Source organism: Clupea harengus, chromosome 8, assembly GCF_900700415.2.
Source record: "Clupea harengus chromosome 8, Ch_v2.0.2, whole genome shotgun sequence".
NCBI lineage: Eukaryota > Metazoa > Chordata > Actinopteri > Clupeiformes > Clupeidae > Clupea > Clupea harengus.
Window position 1 is genome coordinate 7,088,405 of NC_045159.1, and position 12,777 is coordinate 7,101,181.

Below are 12,777 nucleotides of genomic sequence, written 5' to 3' on the forward strand. Positions count from 1 at the left end.
CTAACCATAACTGTGAGCTTAATAGCCACAGCGGCGGGGAGAGGCACAAAGCCTTTAAATCTCTAGATGTCTGTTATTTTTCATCAAGTTCCCTGTGTCCAGTGTGATTGGAATGAGAGGGGTAGCTAGCGGAGCATAACGTTACTCTGAGGGAGAACCAGTAGAAGATAGAGGGGTGTGATCATTAGATGTTTCTCCGCTTCAGGTGCGCCTGGAGTGGCCCACGGACCTCGCTGTGAACCCCATGGATAATTCCCTCTATGTGCTGGAGAACAACATCATCCTGCGCATCACGGAGAACCACCAGGTGAGCATCATCGCCGGGCGGCCCATGCACTGCCAGGTGCCGGGCATCGACTACTCACTCAGCAAGCTGGCTATCCACGCGTCGCTGGAGAGCGCCACGGCCATCGCCCTCTCGCACGACGGCGTGCTCTACATTGCCGAGACGGACGAGAAGCGCATCAACCGCGTGCGGCAGGTCAGTGCCGGCGGAGAGATCTCCCTGCTGGCCGGGGCGCCGTCCGAGTGCGACTGCAAGAACGACGTCAACTGCAACTGCTTCGCCGGCGACGACGGCTACGCAACGGACGGTGGCCTAAACGCGCCAACCTCGCTGGCCACCTCGCCGGATGGCACGCTCTACATCGCCGACCTCAACAACATCCGTGTGCGCGCTGTGCGTCGCAACCGCCCATTGCTGAACGCTGCGGGCCAGTTTGAGGTGGGGTCGCCGCACGAACAGGAGCTCTACGTGTTCAACAGGGATGGCTCGCACAAGCAGACCATCAGCCTGGTCACTGGTCTAGTCATGTTTAACTTTAGCTATGGATCAGACGGTGAACTCGTGTCCGTCACTGACAGTGCCAACAACACCCTGAGAATCCGGCGGGATGTGGCCGGACCCCTCAGGCTGGTGCTGCTGCCAGAAAACCAGGTAGTGAGTGTGGGGCTGAACCCAGCCGGAGGCCTGCGCTCGGTGTCTGCATTCAACCAGGAGGTGGCGCTGCTGAGTTATGCTGCCAGCACTGGCCTGCTTACCTCCAAGGTGGACGAGACTGGCTGGAGCAACTTCTATGAGTGAGTAACTTAGAGTTTTTTATTGTTTGGTGTTCATTTGTTTGGTGTTCATAGAGTATTTTAGATGTGATGACAATGTTGTTGGTCAAAATTCCAACATTTGTACAACAAGTTTTTTCAGCATCAGTAGATGAGTAGGATAGCAAAAACTCAGCAAAAACTCAGAACTGGTCTCATGCAGGAATGAGTCATTCACTGTCTACAGACTTGCACAGTTTACACACTGAACATTAGTCAGTGTTTAGCCGTCTGTTCCAGATACATACCATAGCGAGCTGTCTGTCTAGACAGTGGCAGACTGAATCAGATACTCGTGCTGAGAATCAGATACTCGTATTGCTTGTCTGTGATTTGATGCAGCCTGGTGTGAAGCTTGTTTAACTCGTGGATTTTCTTTTCTGCCAATGCACAGATATGATAGTGAAGGTCGGCTGACCAACGTGACTTACCCCACGGGGATGGTGACTAGCCTGCACCGCGAGATGGAGCAATCCATCAACATCGACATTGAGAGCTCCAACAGAGATGACGATGTCACTGTCATCACCAATTTATCATCCGTCGAGGCGTCGTACACCGTGGTTCAAGGTGAAAAATGGGTTGTGAAATGCTGTATTCATTTCAATCTACTGGGGCTGATTGGATATGTGTGTGAGTGAGTGTGAGCGAGTGTGTGTGTGTGTAAACGTGTGTGTGCTGGGGTTAAATTGGGCGGGGCCTGTCCGGGGCTCAGCCCCAGCACATGCACCCTTTAAAGTCATTGGGGGACTGTGAGAGGTGAAAGGTGAAAGGTGAAATCTCCCCGTTCTCACCGTGGCACCAAAATGGAGGTGGACTCATATTTCCCTACAAGAGCAGGAGAGACTTGGACATCTCCCACTACAATGGTTGGGTCCAATTGGCTTGATTGGCCAAATTAAGCCTATGTGGCAGGCTATTTAAAGGGTGCCTCAATCCTAGCCAGGGAGAAGCATTGCACTATTGAAGATGCATGAGAAAACATTTACCTGCTGTGAGGTGAAGTGTTAGTGGTGTTTAGATGTGTAAACACTGTGTGAACACTGTGTGCCTAGTTTAATGCCTAGTTTGAGCCTAGAATATGGCCTAGAAGGTGGCCTAGAATGTTGCCTAGTTCCGGTGCCTGGTTTTGGCTCCTAGAATGTTGTGTAGTTTTGGTAGTTCCAATGTGCCTAGAATTTGCTTGTTTTATGAGTACTCTGTGTGTTTTTGATTTATGTTTGCTTATTTTGTGCGTGAACATGTTTTGGGGTTGATATAGAGAAGCCCCCTGTAAATAAATAGACATATATGTTTATAAGAAAGCCACCATCTCCTGCCCTGTGTTTGTTTCCCCATCTTCACCACCAACTCCCGTCAGCCCAGAGTATTACCTGTGACACAGTAAATCTTCTTCTGGGTCACAGGAGACCAAACAAATGTGTCTGCCCCAGAGTGTCACCCACTGGTCCCTGAGTTTAAATGTGTCTGCCCCAAAGTGTCACCCACTGGTCCCTGAGTTTATTTCAGCCGTTTAGCAGCAAGAAAAAGGGGGCTGAAAAGGCAATAGTTTTCCCACTGTCCCGGAGGGGGCGGGGGGGTGTGACAGAAAAATAAACGTAATCTCATCATCGAGGCGTATAGCCTGGTGGAGGCTGAGACCAGGAGTTTAAGAAATATATGTGATAGCTTGCCCTTGGAGACTCATAAGAGGCGGAAACGCTAGCAGGCTGCCTGAAACTGGGCACTTCATTTCCACATAACGCTGCAGTTCTATCTCCGATGGCCTTCGAAAAGTGCATTTGCTTGTAGGCACTGGCAAAGTTTGCCTTCTCCTTCTTTATCAAGATAAATGAGTTTGGAAGCTGTTAGTTGTAAAGGCTTTCATGTTCACGTTTCACTTTTCCTCTGAAACGCACTTAGAAGTTTCTCGTGCCTTTGATCTGGCCGATGATTGTGTTTCCAAGTACATCTGCCTCAAAAGCGGCTTGAGTTCTAATAGAGTTCTCCTGTTCTGCTTGTCTGAAAGATTTTTCCCCTTGACAATCACTCACTATTCTCTCAAAAAGCGATACACACACCTGGCTCAGGAGACAGCTTTTCCTCTAAATCAGTACAATCAGATCAAGGCTAATGCTCTCTCGTAGTAATAACACAAGGCTTTAGTTTCTCTGGTCTAACATATCTCTTTTCCTCATTTCCTCAGATCAAGTGCGAAACACCTTTCAGCTCTGCTCTAACGGCACACTACGGGTCTCCTATGCCAACGGCATGGGCATCAGTTTCCTGACCGAGCCACACATCCTTGCCGGAGCCGTTAGCCCCACTATTTGGCGTCGGAACATCACACTGCCCACAGACAGCGGCCTCAACTCCATCGAGTGGAGGATGAGACGGGAGCCCACCAAGGGCAGGGTCACCATATTTGGCAGGAAACTACGGGTGTGTGTCTTTTGAGAACCTGCTTCAGTATTTATAATAATTACTTGTGAGGTAGTTATAAAAAATTAAGAACAAGAGGAACCCGTCAGGCACTTCAGTTGTACCAGACTACTTATTATCTCACCATTTTGTTAGACTACTTACTATTTAATTTAGTTACGTATTTACCAAATTTCCCTAAAAATAATTTCCCTGATAAAGCTGTGCTACACTTTAAAACCAGGATACTGTAAGTAACGGAAACATAATGACCTCCTCCGATATGCTCATTTCAAATAGGCCCACAACAGAAACCTGATCTCCATCGACTTTGACCGCAACACACGCACCGAGAAGATCTACGATGACCACCGCAAGTTCACCCTGCGCATCATCTACGACGCTCAGGGCCGGCCGGCCACCTGGCTCCCCAGCAGCAGCCTAGCGCTGGTCAACGTGACGTACGCGCCCAGCGGCCGCTTGCTGGGCCTGCAGCGGGGCAGCATGAGTGAGAAGAGGGAGTTCGACACCTTCGGGCGCATCCTCTCCCGTACATTTGTCGACGGAAAAGTGTGGAGTTTCAATTACCTGGACAAGGTGAGTTGTAGCCTGCCTTGCTGGCTACCATGGTGATTAGCAAGAAAATCTCATTGACATTAGAATTCATTAGTGTCCATGGTATCTCACTAAACTGTCGTTACTCTATCTCTCTCCACAGTCCATGGTGCTTCTGCTTCAACAGAGCCAAAAGCAGTATGTGTTTGAGTTTGACACGTCTGGTCGCATCACCTCCGTCACCATGCCCAGCATGGCGAAGCACACCATGTCCACTCATGTGTCTGTCGGCTACATCCGCAACACCTACAACCCCCCGGAGAGCAACGCCTCGGTCATCCACGACTTCAGCGAGGACGGCCGCCCCTGCGCCACCCTCTACCTGGGCACGGGCCGCCGCGTCCTTTACAAGTACGGCAAGCTGGGGAAGCTGTCGGAGGTGCTTTATGATGGCACCTCCGTCACCTTTGGCTACGACGACACAGCCGGAGTCCTGAAAATGGTCAATCTGCAGAGTGGAGGGTTTTCATGCACAATCCGGTACCGCAAACTTGGCCCCCTTGTGGACAAACAGATGTACCGCTTCTCAGAAGAGGGTATGGTGAATGCCCGATTTGACTACACCTACCATGACAACAGCTTCCGGGTGGCCAGTATCAAGCCCGTTATTGGGGAGACCCCACTGCCTGTTGATCTTTACCGCTATGACGAGATCTCGGGGAAAGTGGAGCATTTTGGCAAGTTTGGCATCATATACTACGACATCAACCAGATCATCACCACCGCTGTCATGACTCTCAGCAAACACTTTGACGCCCACGGCCGCATCAAGGAGGTGCAGTACGAGATATTCCGCTCGCTCATGTACTGGATGACGGTCCAGTACGACAGCATGGGCCGTGTCATCAAGCGAGAGCTGAAGATCGGCGCGTACGCCAACACCACCCAGTACCGCTACGAGTACGATGGTGACGGGCAACTCGTCGCCGTCAAAGTGGGCGACTGGTTCACCTGGCGCTACAGCTACGACCTCAACGGCAACCTGCACCTGCTCAACCCAGGGAACAGCTTCCGACTGCTGCCGCTGCGCTACGACCTGCGCGACCGGCTCACGCGCCTCGGCGACATGCAGTACCGGCTGGACGAGGACGGCGTACTGTGCCAGCGCGGCTCCGACATCTTCGAGTACAACTCCAAAGGGCGGCTAGAGCGCGCCTACAGTCGTGTCGCGGAGGGCTGGAGCGTCCGGTACCGCTACGACGGCCTCGGGCGCCGCGTCTCCAGGAAGACGGACGGCGGCCAGCACCAGCAGTACTTCTACGCCGACTTAAACTACCCGGCCCGGGTCACTCACATCTACAACCACTCCGGCGGGGAGATCACCACCTTCTACTACGACCTGCAGGGCCACCTGTTCGCCATGGAGGCGAGCGGTGGGGAGGAGTACTACATCGCCTCGGACAACACGGGCACGCCGCTCGCCATCTTCAGCAGCAACGGACAGATGGTTAAGCAGCTGCAGTACACGGCGTATGGGGAGGTCTACTTCGATTCTAACCCAGACTTCCATCTGGCCATTGGCTTCCACGGCGGCCTCTACGACCCACTCACCAAGCTGGTGCACTTCATTCAGAGAGACTTTGATGCTCTGGCAGGCCGCTGGACCGCACCAGACCACACACTGTGGCCAAAGATTGGCAAAGAGCCAGCACCATTTAACCTGTATGCGTTCAAAAACAACAACCCTCTCAGCGATATGATAGATGTCAAAAATTACGTCACAGGTGATTTTCTACGGAATTCCTACTCAGTTTTAGATAACTTTTTCATCTGGCTTGCGTTTTTGTTATTTGAGAGAAGATACAGTTTCTATTTGTAAAATGCTTTTTACATCTAAGTTTACACTTTCATGTGTTTTACATATATCTGCATTGTTCCGTAGATGTGAAAAGTTGGCTGGTGATGTTCGGGTTTCAGCTCAGCAACATCATCCCAGGTTTCCCCCGACAGCCCATGTACTTTGTGGACCCTCCATATGAGCTTCTGGCAAGCCAAGATAGTGACCATTCTCGGGTAAGTAGCTGTCTCATTGCAGCATGCCAGTCATATGGACAGATAGGGACATATAGGGACTCAGGGAGAATTTTCCATGCATTAATCCATTCCTTCTAAATCTGGGACAACCAAATCAGACAAATAGTATGGCACTCAGGTTGGAATTATCTTGTTATAGCTGTGCTAGGAGGGATCATTGTCAGTGCATTAGGCTGGAGGCATTAACAAGAGACTAAAATTACATTATGCAGCTATGCACCAGCAAGCATAGTAGCCAGCAAAATTCAATCAGCCTGAAGCAGAGATAGGGAAGATTACTTGAAGCGAACACATATCTGTCTGTCATGACTCGCGTTGCCTTGGTTACTAATCACTGACCCTTCACCTTGCCTGCTCGCAGCTCATCACTGGAGTCCAGCACGCGGCAGAGCGGCACAACCAGGCCTTCATGGCTCTGGAGGGGAGACTGCTGAACAAGGAGCGGCGTACCAAGCGGGACAAGCCAGGCTACTGGTTTGGGACCAAAGTGCCCATTGTTGGACGTGGCATGATGATGGCCATTCAAAACGGGCATGTGATCACTAGTGTGTCGGGTATGGCCAGCGAGGACAGTCGCAAAATTGCCCAGGTGCTCAACAATGCCATCTACCTACAGGGCACGCATTACACCATAGAGGGGCGTGACTGCCACTTCTTTGTGAAGCTGGGCCTGGCAGACAGCGACCTGCTGGGACTCGGACTCAGCAGCGGGCGCAAGGTGCTGGAGAGCGGCGCCAACGTGACGGTGAGCGGGCGCTCGCGCCGCGGCGTCACCGTGGAGATCCACACGGCGACGCTGTTGTTCAGCGTGCGCTACGGGCTGACGGCGGACGTGCTGGACAAGGAGCGGGCGCGGCTGCTGGAACAGGCCCACCAGCGGGCGCTGACGGGCGCCTGGGCGCGGGAGCTGCGGCAGGCGCAGGAGGGTCGGCACGGGGAGCGCACGTGGACGGACGTGGAGAAGCAGCAGCTGCTGGCGGTGGCGAAGGTGCCCGGCTACGACGGCTACTACGTGCTGCCCGTGGAGCAGTACCCCCAGCTGGCGGACAGCAGCACCAACATCCAGTTCCTGAAGCAGACGGAGATGGGGAAAAGGTAACAGAGCGGCGCTGCTCTCTCATACCTACACCACCGTTGGAGCGCGCACACACGGCGCTCCACATAGCAACTGTTGCCGAGACGTCCAGTGCCAGTGAACTTCAGAGTACTGGCAAAAAAAGTTTGAATTAGGACAGATTTGACAGTGCATTTGGAAAGCACCACCGAAAAACAAAAACTGAGATTTGTTTTGTTGTTAAAAATCTTTTTTTTCAGTAAGTAATATTTCCACTCATCGGTTGTTTGGGAATTGGGTGTGTGACTGAACAAGCAGGGTATTCATGCTATGCTGATGGATGCCTCAGCCATCCCACAAACATATTCTTCTGGACTTCTATCTCTGAGGAATCTGCAAAAATAACACTTACAATGTCTGTATGCCCCAGAAGACGCAAACACCCTCTTGTGATGGACCTCACCCTAAGAGGGACTTAAACCTGAAAGCTAATTTCAGGTCATATACAGAAGTAGCCACACGTGGCTTTAGCATCCGGAGAATGATGACAAGGAAATACACTTGATTTCCCCACTTTGTATTTGCACTATATGACAATCATGAGGAAGTCAAAGGTTTCATCAGAGATGGTTGTGACTAATGGCACCCTGTAAGGGTCAAATGATTTTTTTATGTAAAATATGTAAAAAGAGTGAGGTTTTTTTTTATAGGTGAAGGAGATGCTGGATAAAAAAATCTGTGTTGTCGCCATTGTTTATACTTCAAATTAAGTCTTTTGAAACTGTGAAACACATATTGAGTGTACGTGTAAAACACTAACATTTGTTTAGCACTGTAGAGCATAATGCAGATCTCAGACTTGTACATTTCTGCAAGGAAGTGGCTTTTGTGGTGTGTTGTGAAAAGTCATAGAAAAAGAACTGCTTTGCCATTCTCACGTTATATGCCCCATACAGATCCATTAATTTAATAATTCAAATATCCCCAAGCATTGTTTCAATTATTTTTTCTATTTCAACTTTTTTTTCCCATTGTTTCGACCCCCAAAACATTCTCCTTTTCATTGTGAAGAGCCAGTGTGGATGTTTTTGGAATTGGAACACACACATTAGAATGGGGATGGCTGACGATTTTATCAGAATAAACAGTTCGATTTTCAACTTCAACATTTGTTTAGACTTGCTTTTTTTTTCCTCCCTCACCCTGTTAGTCCTGTCTTCACATAAGCTTTTGTACATATCAAAAAATGTCACCTCAACAGCCACCTCAACCATGGTCAAAAACTGCCACACACGGCCTAATTTTATGCAAGCTCGTGTTCCAACTTATAGTTGTGCATTTCCTCATCAAATATTGCCTACATCGATGTTCAGATCTGGGGCCTGACCACCCAACTGCATGATTTCCAGTAAAGCATATGTAGGGAAGGGACGATCAGAGACCGGCTTTAAATAGCATAGAGCAGGCGGGGTAAGTTTACACCGACCCAGTATACCGCAGGTATGGGGGATGGGTGCCCAGGACTTTTGACATTGGCACAATTATAGCTACCAATCTTCATCAAGTGTGTTTCAGGCACACAAGTAATTTGCAAAGGGCCCCGGATGGGTCCTTGACCCCTGTTCCTGTCACTGGGGTGCAACAGTGTGTCTCATCACAGTGTGAGGTAGATATATAAGCCCTGTGACCGTACTGTAGTGCTAACGTGTCCTATACACATCAAACTGTTTTCTTGTATGAGTCTACGAAGGAGCAGATCGAGACGATAACGCACAGTGGGTGAGGCACATTTATTTCTTGTAAGATCGGTAATGACAGAAAAATCCCTCCAAACATACACGAGCAGTCATGGTAGAACAGTCATTATAACGTGGAAACACAGACTGCCATTGGACACAAACATTTGTGACATAATGTGGCAATTTGGCACTTAATGACATTGTTTTCAAATGTTACATGAAGTGTGAGCCTATGTCTTGAAAGTACGCACGTTGTTTACCAGTATGTAAATGTGAAGGTGTGTTTGTTCCTTGAATCCCCTAGTCGCTGTTACTCGTATTTCAGGTCATCTGTATTTGTATTACTCTGGCCACCCACATAATATAACATACACAGTCAAAAGAATTATTTGATTAAGAATTCCTCAGTCCTAACTAAAAAGTATGAATTGGACACATTCAGGTGTTTATAAATAAAATGTGTGGTTAATTCCTGAAAATCACTGCAGTTACAGTTACTTAAGCAAGATGATCTTTTTCATCTAATATATAAACAAGCATCAAGAGCAGCATCAACAACAAATAATGTTTAATTTTAAAATGATTTCATACATACAGTAGCCATCCCTAACTAAAGAGCTTGTAATCCCAGAAATACCTTCCAAGCTTTTGTCACAAGGATAAGAAAGTGTCTTACAGGCAATTTATGGTTATATCTTGTTGGGTCATCAAAACGAGGTCACATGCGAGTCAAGATCAGGTCATCATGTCCATGAGGCAGCAGCAGCAGAGGGCTGTCCAGCAGGCGGTCAGACAGGCCTGCCCAGACCCCCCTGAGTCAGCTTGCCGCCGCTCCTCCACCACATACACTGAGGAGGAGACAGGGAGGGGACATGTGTGAGGGTCAAAGGTCAAAGAGCAAAGAGCGCGGGCAGAAAATCACGGGCACATGCTCGAGGAATGGGACGTGGAAATTCCAAGTGAATACAGCAGAACAGACCTCTAGAACAAAACCCCATACGAGCCTCCCAAACAGTAGCTTAAAACCACACATCATTCTATAGTCGATATTTCTGTTCTACTAAAACTTGTTCATGTGGGCTTTAGATCAGGGAGTGAAACTGTGCTCTGGGGTCACAGAAAGAAAGCGAGACGCGAGAAAACACATGAGCGAATAAGTGAGTGAATAAGTGACCACACTAAGCCTTCTTCTCAGTGAGTATTTGAGTAAAAGATATGGCTATCTGGAGGGAAACAAGAACAGTGTTATATAGAATGAGCAACCAGTCAAATAGTTTTAGATCCCTTTTATAAAGAGCTTTAATCAAGGGCTCTCTTTGAGTGATTGGTAGCTCTGTGTTCAAGTGCAAGATAAGATTACTTCGCCTGAAACATGCCCAGTACTATAGACTAACGATTAAACCTCTGGTCTTAATTGAGTGTTTGTGCCAAAGGTGTAATTTGTCATCAACCTCCAAAATACAGCAGGACTTACTGAGTTGATCACACATTTTGTTCTGGCTTGATATAAACCCTGGTCTTCATAAACTGCTATTACATGATTTTTTTCAGGGAACCCTTAATATGGCACATGTCAAGAGATCTCTAGTGCTTGGGGGGTTTGTTTTTTAAAATAGTGTGAAATAATCTGTCATGTGTTCAGGGTGGTCCTGGTTGCCTTTTCCTCCTTAAACACAATAGGAAAGCAGAAGTGGGATTCAGGAGGTATTTTCTGCCTTTGTGTCATTTGAATTTCAGAGTATTTGAAAAAGGTGAAAACGACTAGATACCAAATATTGTGTGTAAAATATTGTGATACGTTATACTACATCAGACTGTTAGAGGTTACAGGTTTGAGTGTTATCTTTTGTTTGTTCAGTCAGCATGAACAAGTTTTCAACATTGAGGAGAACTCAATGTCCCTACCTGTGTTTTTCGGAGGTTCCCCGTACGCTTGTCCAGGTGGGCCATCTTGCCATCCAAACTGGGGTTGTGGGGGCACCGGGTATCCCTGGTAGCCCGGCTGTGGTGGGTATGCCCCAGGAGGTCCAGGTGGATATGTGGGGTAGGCTTGGTTGGTTATATCTGACGTGACTGGATACCCTTGACCCTGGTACGCTTGATACCCTTGTGTAGGATATCCAGGATACCCTTGGGCAGAGGGGTCGGGGTAGCCAGGGGCAGAGGCAACGGGGTAGCCAGGGGCAGAGGCAACGGGGTAGCCAGGGGCAGAGGCACCGGGGTAGCCAGGGGCAGAGGCACCGGGGCCCACATAGGCAGGTGGCTGATCGTAATTCATTTACAGGAAACTGGTGCTCACCTGGTGGAGGGCAAGGTATCAAGTTAGTCATTGCTAAAAGAAGGTGGGATTTTTTTTCTCATACATTCACAAAACTGGAATATATACAAATTACTGGACAAAAATGCAAGGAGTTATATGGTTCTTCTGTGTATACAAATAGGCCATAGGGCCTACACTCTATTGAGATCTCAGTAATTGTATTAAGATGCTGAGAAATGGCGGATGTTCTGGTTTCAAGCTATATTTCTGTGTCAAGTGTCTTGCTCGGGTGGCTTCTAAATGAGCGAGGATTTTTTTAAACGTACCTTTAAAATATGCCTGAATTCCTAAATGAAGTTTAGGCCTACTACACAATGACTGGAGCAGTGTGCCGTAATGTTCTCTGAAAGACGTCTTTGTCACAGTGTGATCTGGGCACAGGCTGCTGACTCAACCTTCCAAGGAACATTCCAGCAAGGACCAGGAGGCCACTGCAATATTTACGGAGAATCTACAGAAGTTGTCAAAATGTCCAAAAGTGTATAGTTTTATATCCATATTTCTGTGCGGACAGATGCTGAGACGCACTGCAACACAAGCTGGGGGAGACAACACGGGACAACACGACCCCTGTACCAGAACGAGAACAATTCGCCGCTTCATTCTAAGGGAAAAATCATAGTTCTAAAGTATTCACAGTGATGGATCCTAAGGCCACTTTTGTCTCGTGTTCTTGCGTTTTGTTTGTTTTCCAAAGCACTGGCTGTTCACCGATGATAGGCAAACTTTATCGTCTATAGCCTATTTAATTGCGCCACAGTGTGATGTCACCGACATCCACAACCTCAAATATGCGTGAGAATATTATCATGAGGACTAATTTACTAGGTAAAAAAAACTCAGAATATGATGGAAAGTTTCAATTAAGTGTAGCAAAAAGAAAAGTCGTATACTTTTCAAATGAATAGTCGACAACGACTGCGTTCATGAATGGTGTCGTATGACTTACTTTACAGTGAATGGTAGGACGATGCCCGACCGCTGCTCAAGTTTCTGTTCGGGGATTCCGCCGCTTAACTTTTCTTTTCGTTATATCCACTATAGACGCTTCACTGTTATTCCATAAATCGCCGATGCCTCTGTTTTCCGTCACCCACACGCCCTGGTTAATTCAACTTGTCCAGATAGTTTTCCAATGTAATGAAGTCAGCTGTTCGCTACGCGAAATTGTCCTAGATGATCAGGTGACTCGTGCTTGACCCGTGCTAAAACTACGTCATGAGTAAGTGCGTGCCTCCTTCTCAACCAGTTAACAGTCTCCACCAGTTTCGCACACATAGGTTACAATTACACTTCTCAGTTTACTCACAGTGAAACTCGTATTCAAATTGTACATGTGGTTTTGTGTTGGGTTCAGTTTGAGTAAACAGGGAGCTTCCCCAATTTAGAATTTTAATGGGCATGACCAAATGGTATGGCAGATTATATGTACTTTTGCAGTCTGTCTGGTCATTGTAAATCTGCTTCTATAATGACATGCTGGACTGGAAACAACCAAAATCTGGAGCACATATTTA

The 12,777-nt window shown here is 48.0% G+C and overlaps 2 protein-coding genes across 3 annotated transcripts in view; one reads left to right on the forward strand and one right to left on the reverse strand.

Annotated features, from left to right (window-relative positions):
* tenm2b (teneurin transmembrane protein 2b) overlaps window positions 1-8,367 on the forward strand; it is a 66,012-nt gene extending 57,645 nt beyond the window's left edge. For both annotated transcript variants that reach the window (XM_031571659.2, XM_042708435.1), the window contains exons 21-27: window positions 206-1,080; window positions 1,493-1,668; window positions 3,284-3,519; window positions 3,799-4,095; window positions 4,217-5,837; window positions 5,996-6,126; window positions 6,509-8,367. In XM_031571659.2, coding sequence (XP_031427519.1) covers window positions 206-1,080; window positions 1,493-1,668; window positions 3,284-3,519; window positions 3,799-4,095; window positions 4,217-5,837; window positions 5,996-6,126; window positions 6,509-7,246 — 4,074 coding nt within the window. In that variant the 3' untranslated portion in view covers window positions 7,247-8,367. The remainder of the gene's footprint in view (window positions 1-205; window positions 1,081-1,492; window positions 1,669-3,283; window positions 3,520-3,798; window positions 4,096-4,216; window positions 5,838-5,995; window positions 6,127-6,508) is intronic.
* A 605-nt stretch (window positions 8,368-8,972) lies between these two features.
* Window positions 8,973-12,546, reverse strand: zgc:165573 (cysteine-rich and transmembrane domain-containing protein 1). The gene is made up of 3 exons (XM_012835805.3): window positions 12,210-12,546; window positions 10,846-11,239; window positions 8,973-9,788 (listed from the first exon to the last, which is right to left on the reverse strand). Exons 2-3 carry the CDS (start codon window positions 11,216-11,218, stop codon window positions 9,676-9,678), a joined length of 486 nt encoding a protein of 161 aa, XP_012691259.2. The 5' UTR covers window positions 11,219-11,239; window positions 12,210-12,546; the 3' UTR covers window positions 8,973-9,675.
* Between the last annotated feature and the right edge of the window lie 231 nt (window positions 12,547-12,777).

Excerpts from the sequence above, each read along its gene's own strand:
- zgc:165573 (XM_012835805.3), bottom strand. The coding sequence starts at position 11,218 with ATGAATTACGATCAGCCACCTGCCTATGTGGGCCCCGGTGCCTCTGCC. Across the intron at positions 9,789-10,845 it reads GGAACCTCCGAAAAACACAG|TGTATGTGGTGGAGGAGCGG; the intron begins GTAGGGACATTG and ends TCTCCTCCTCAG.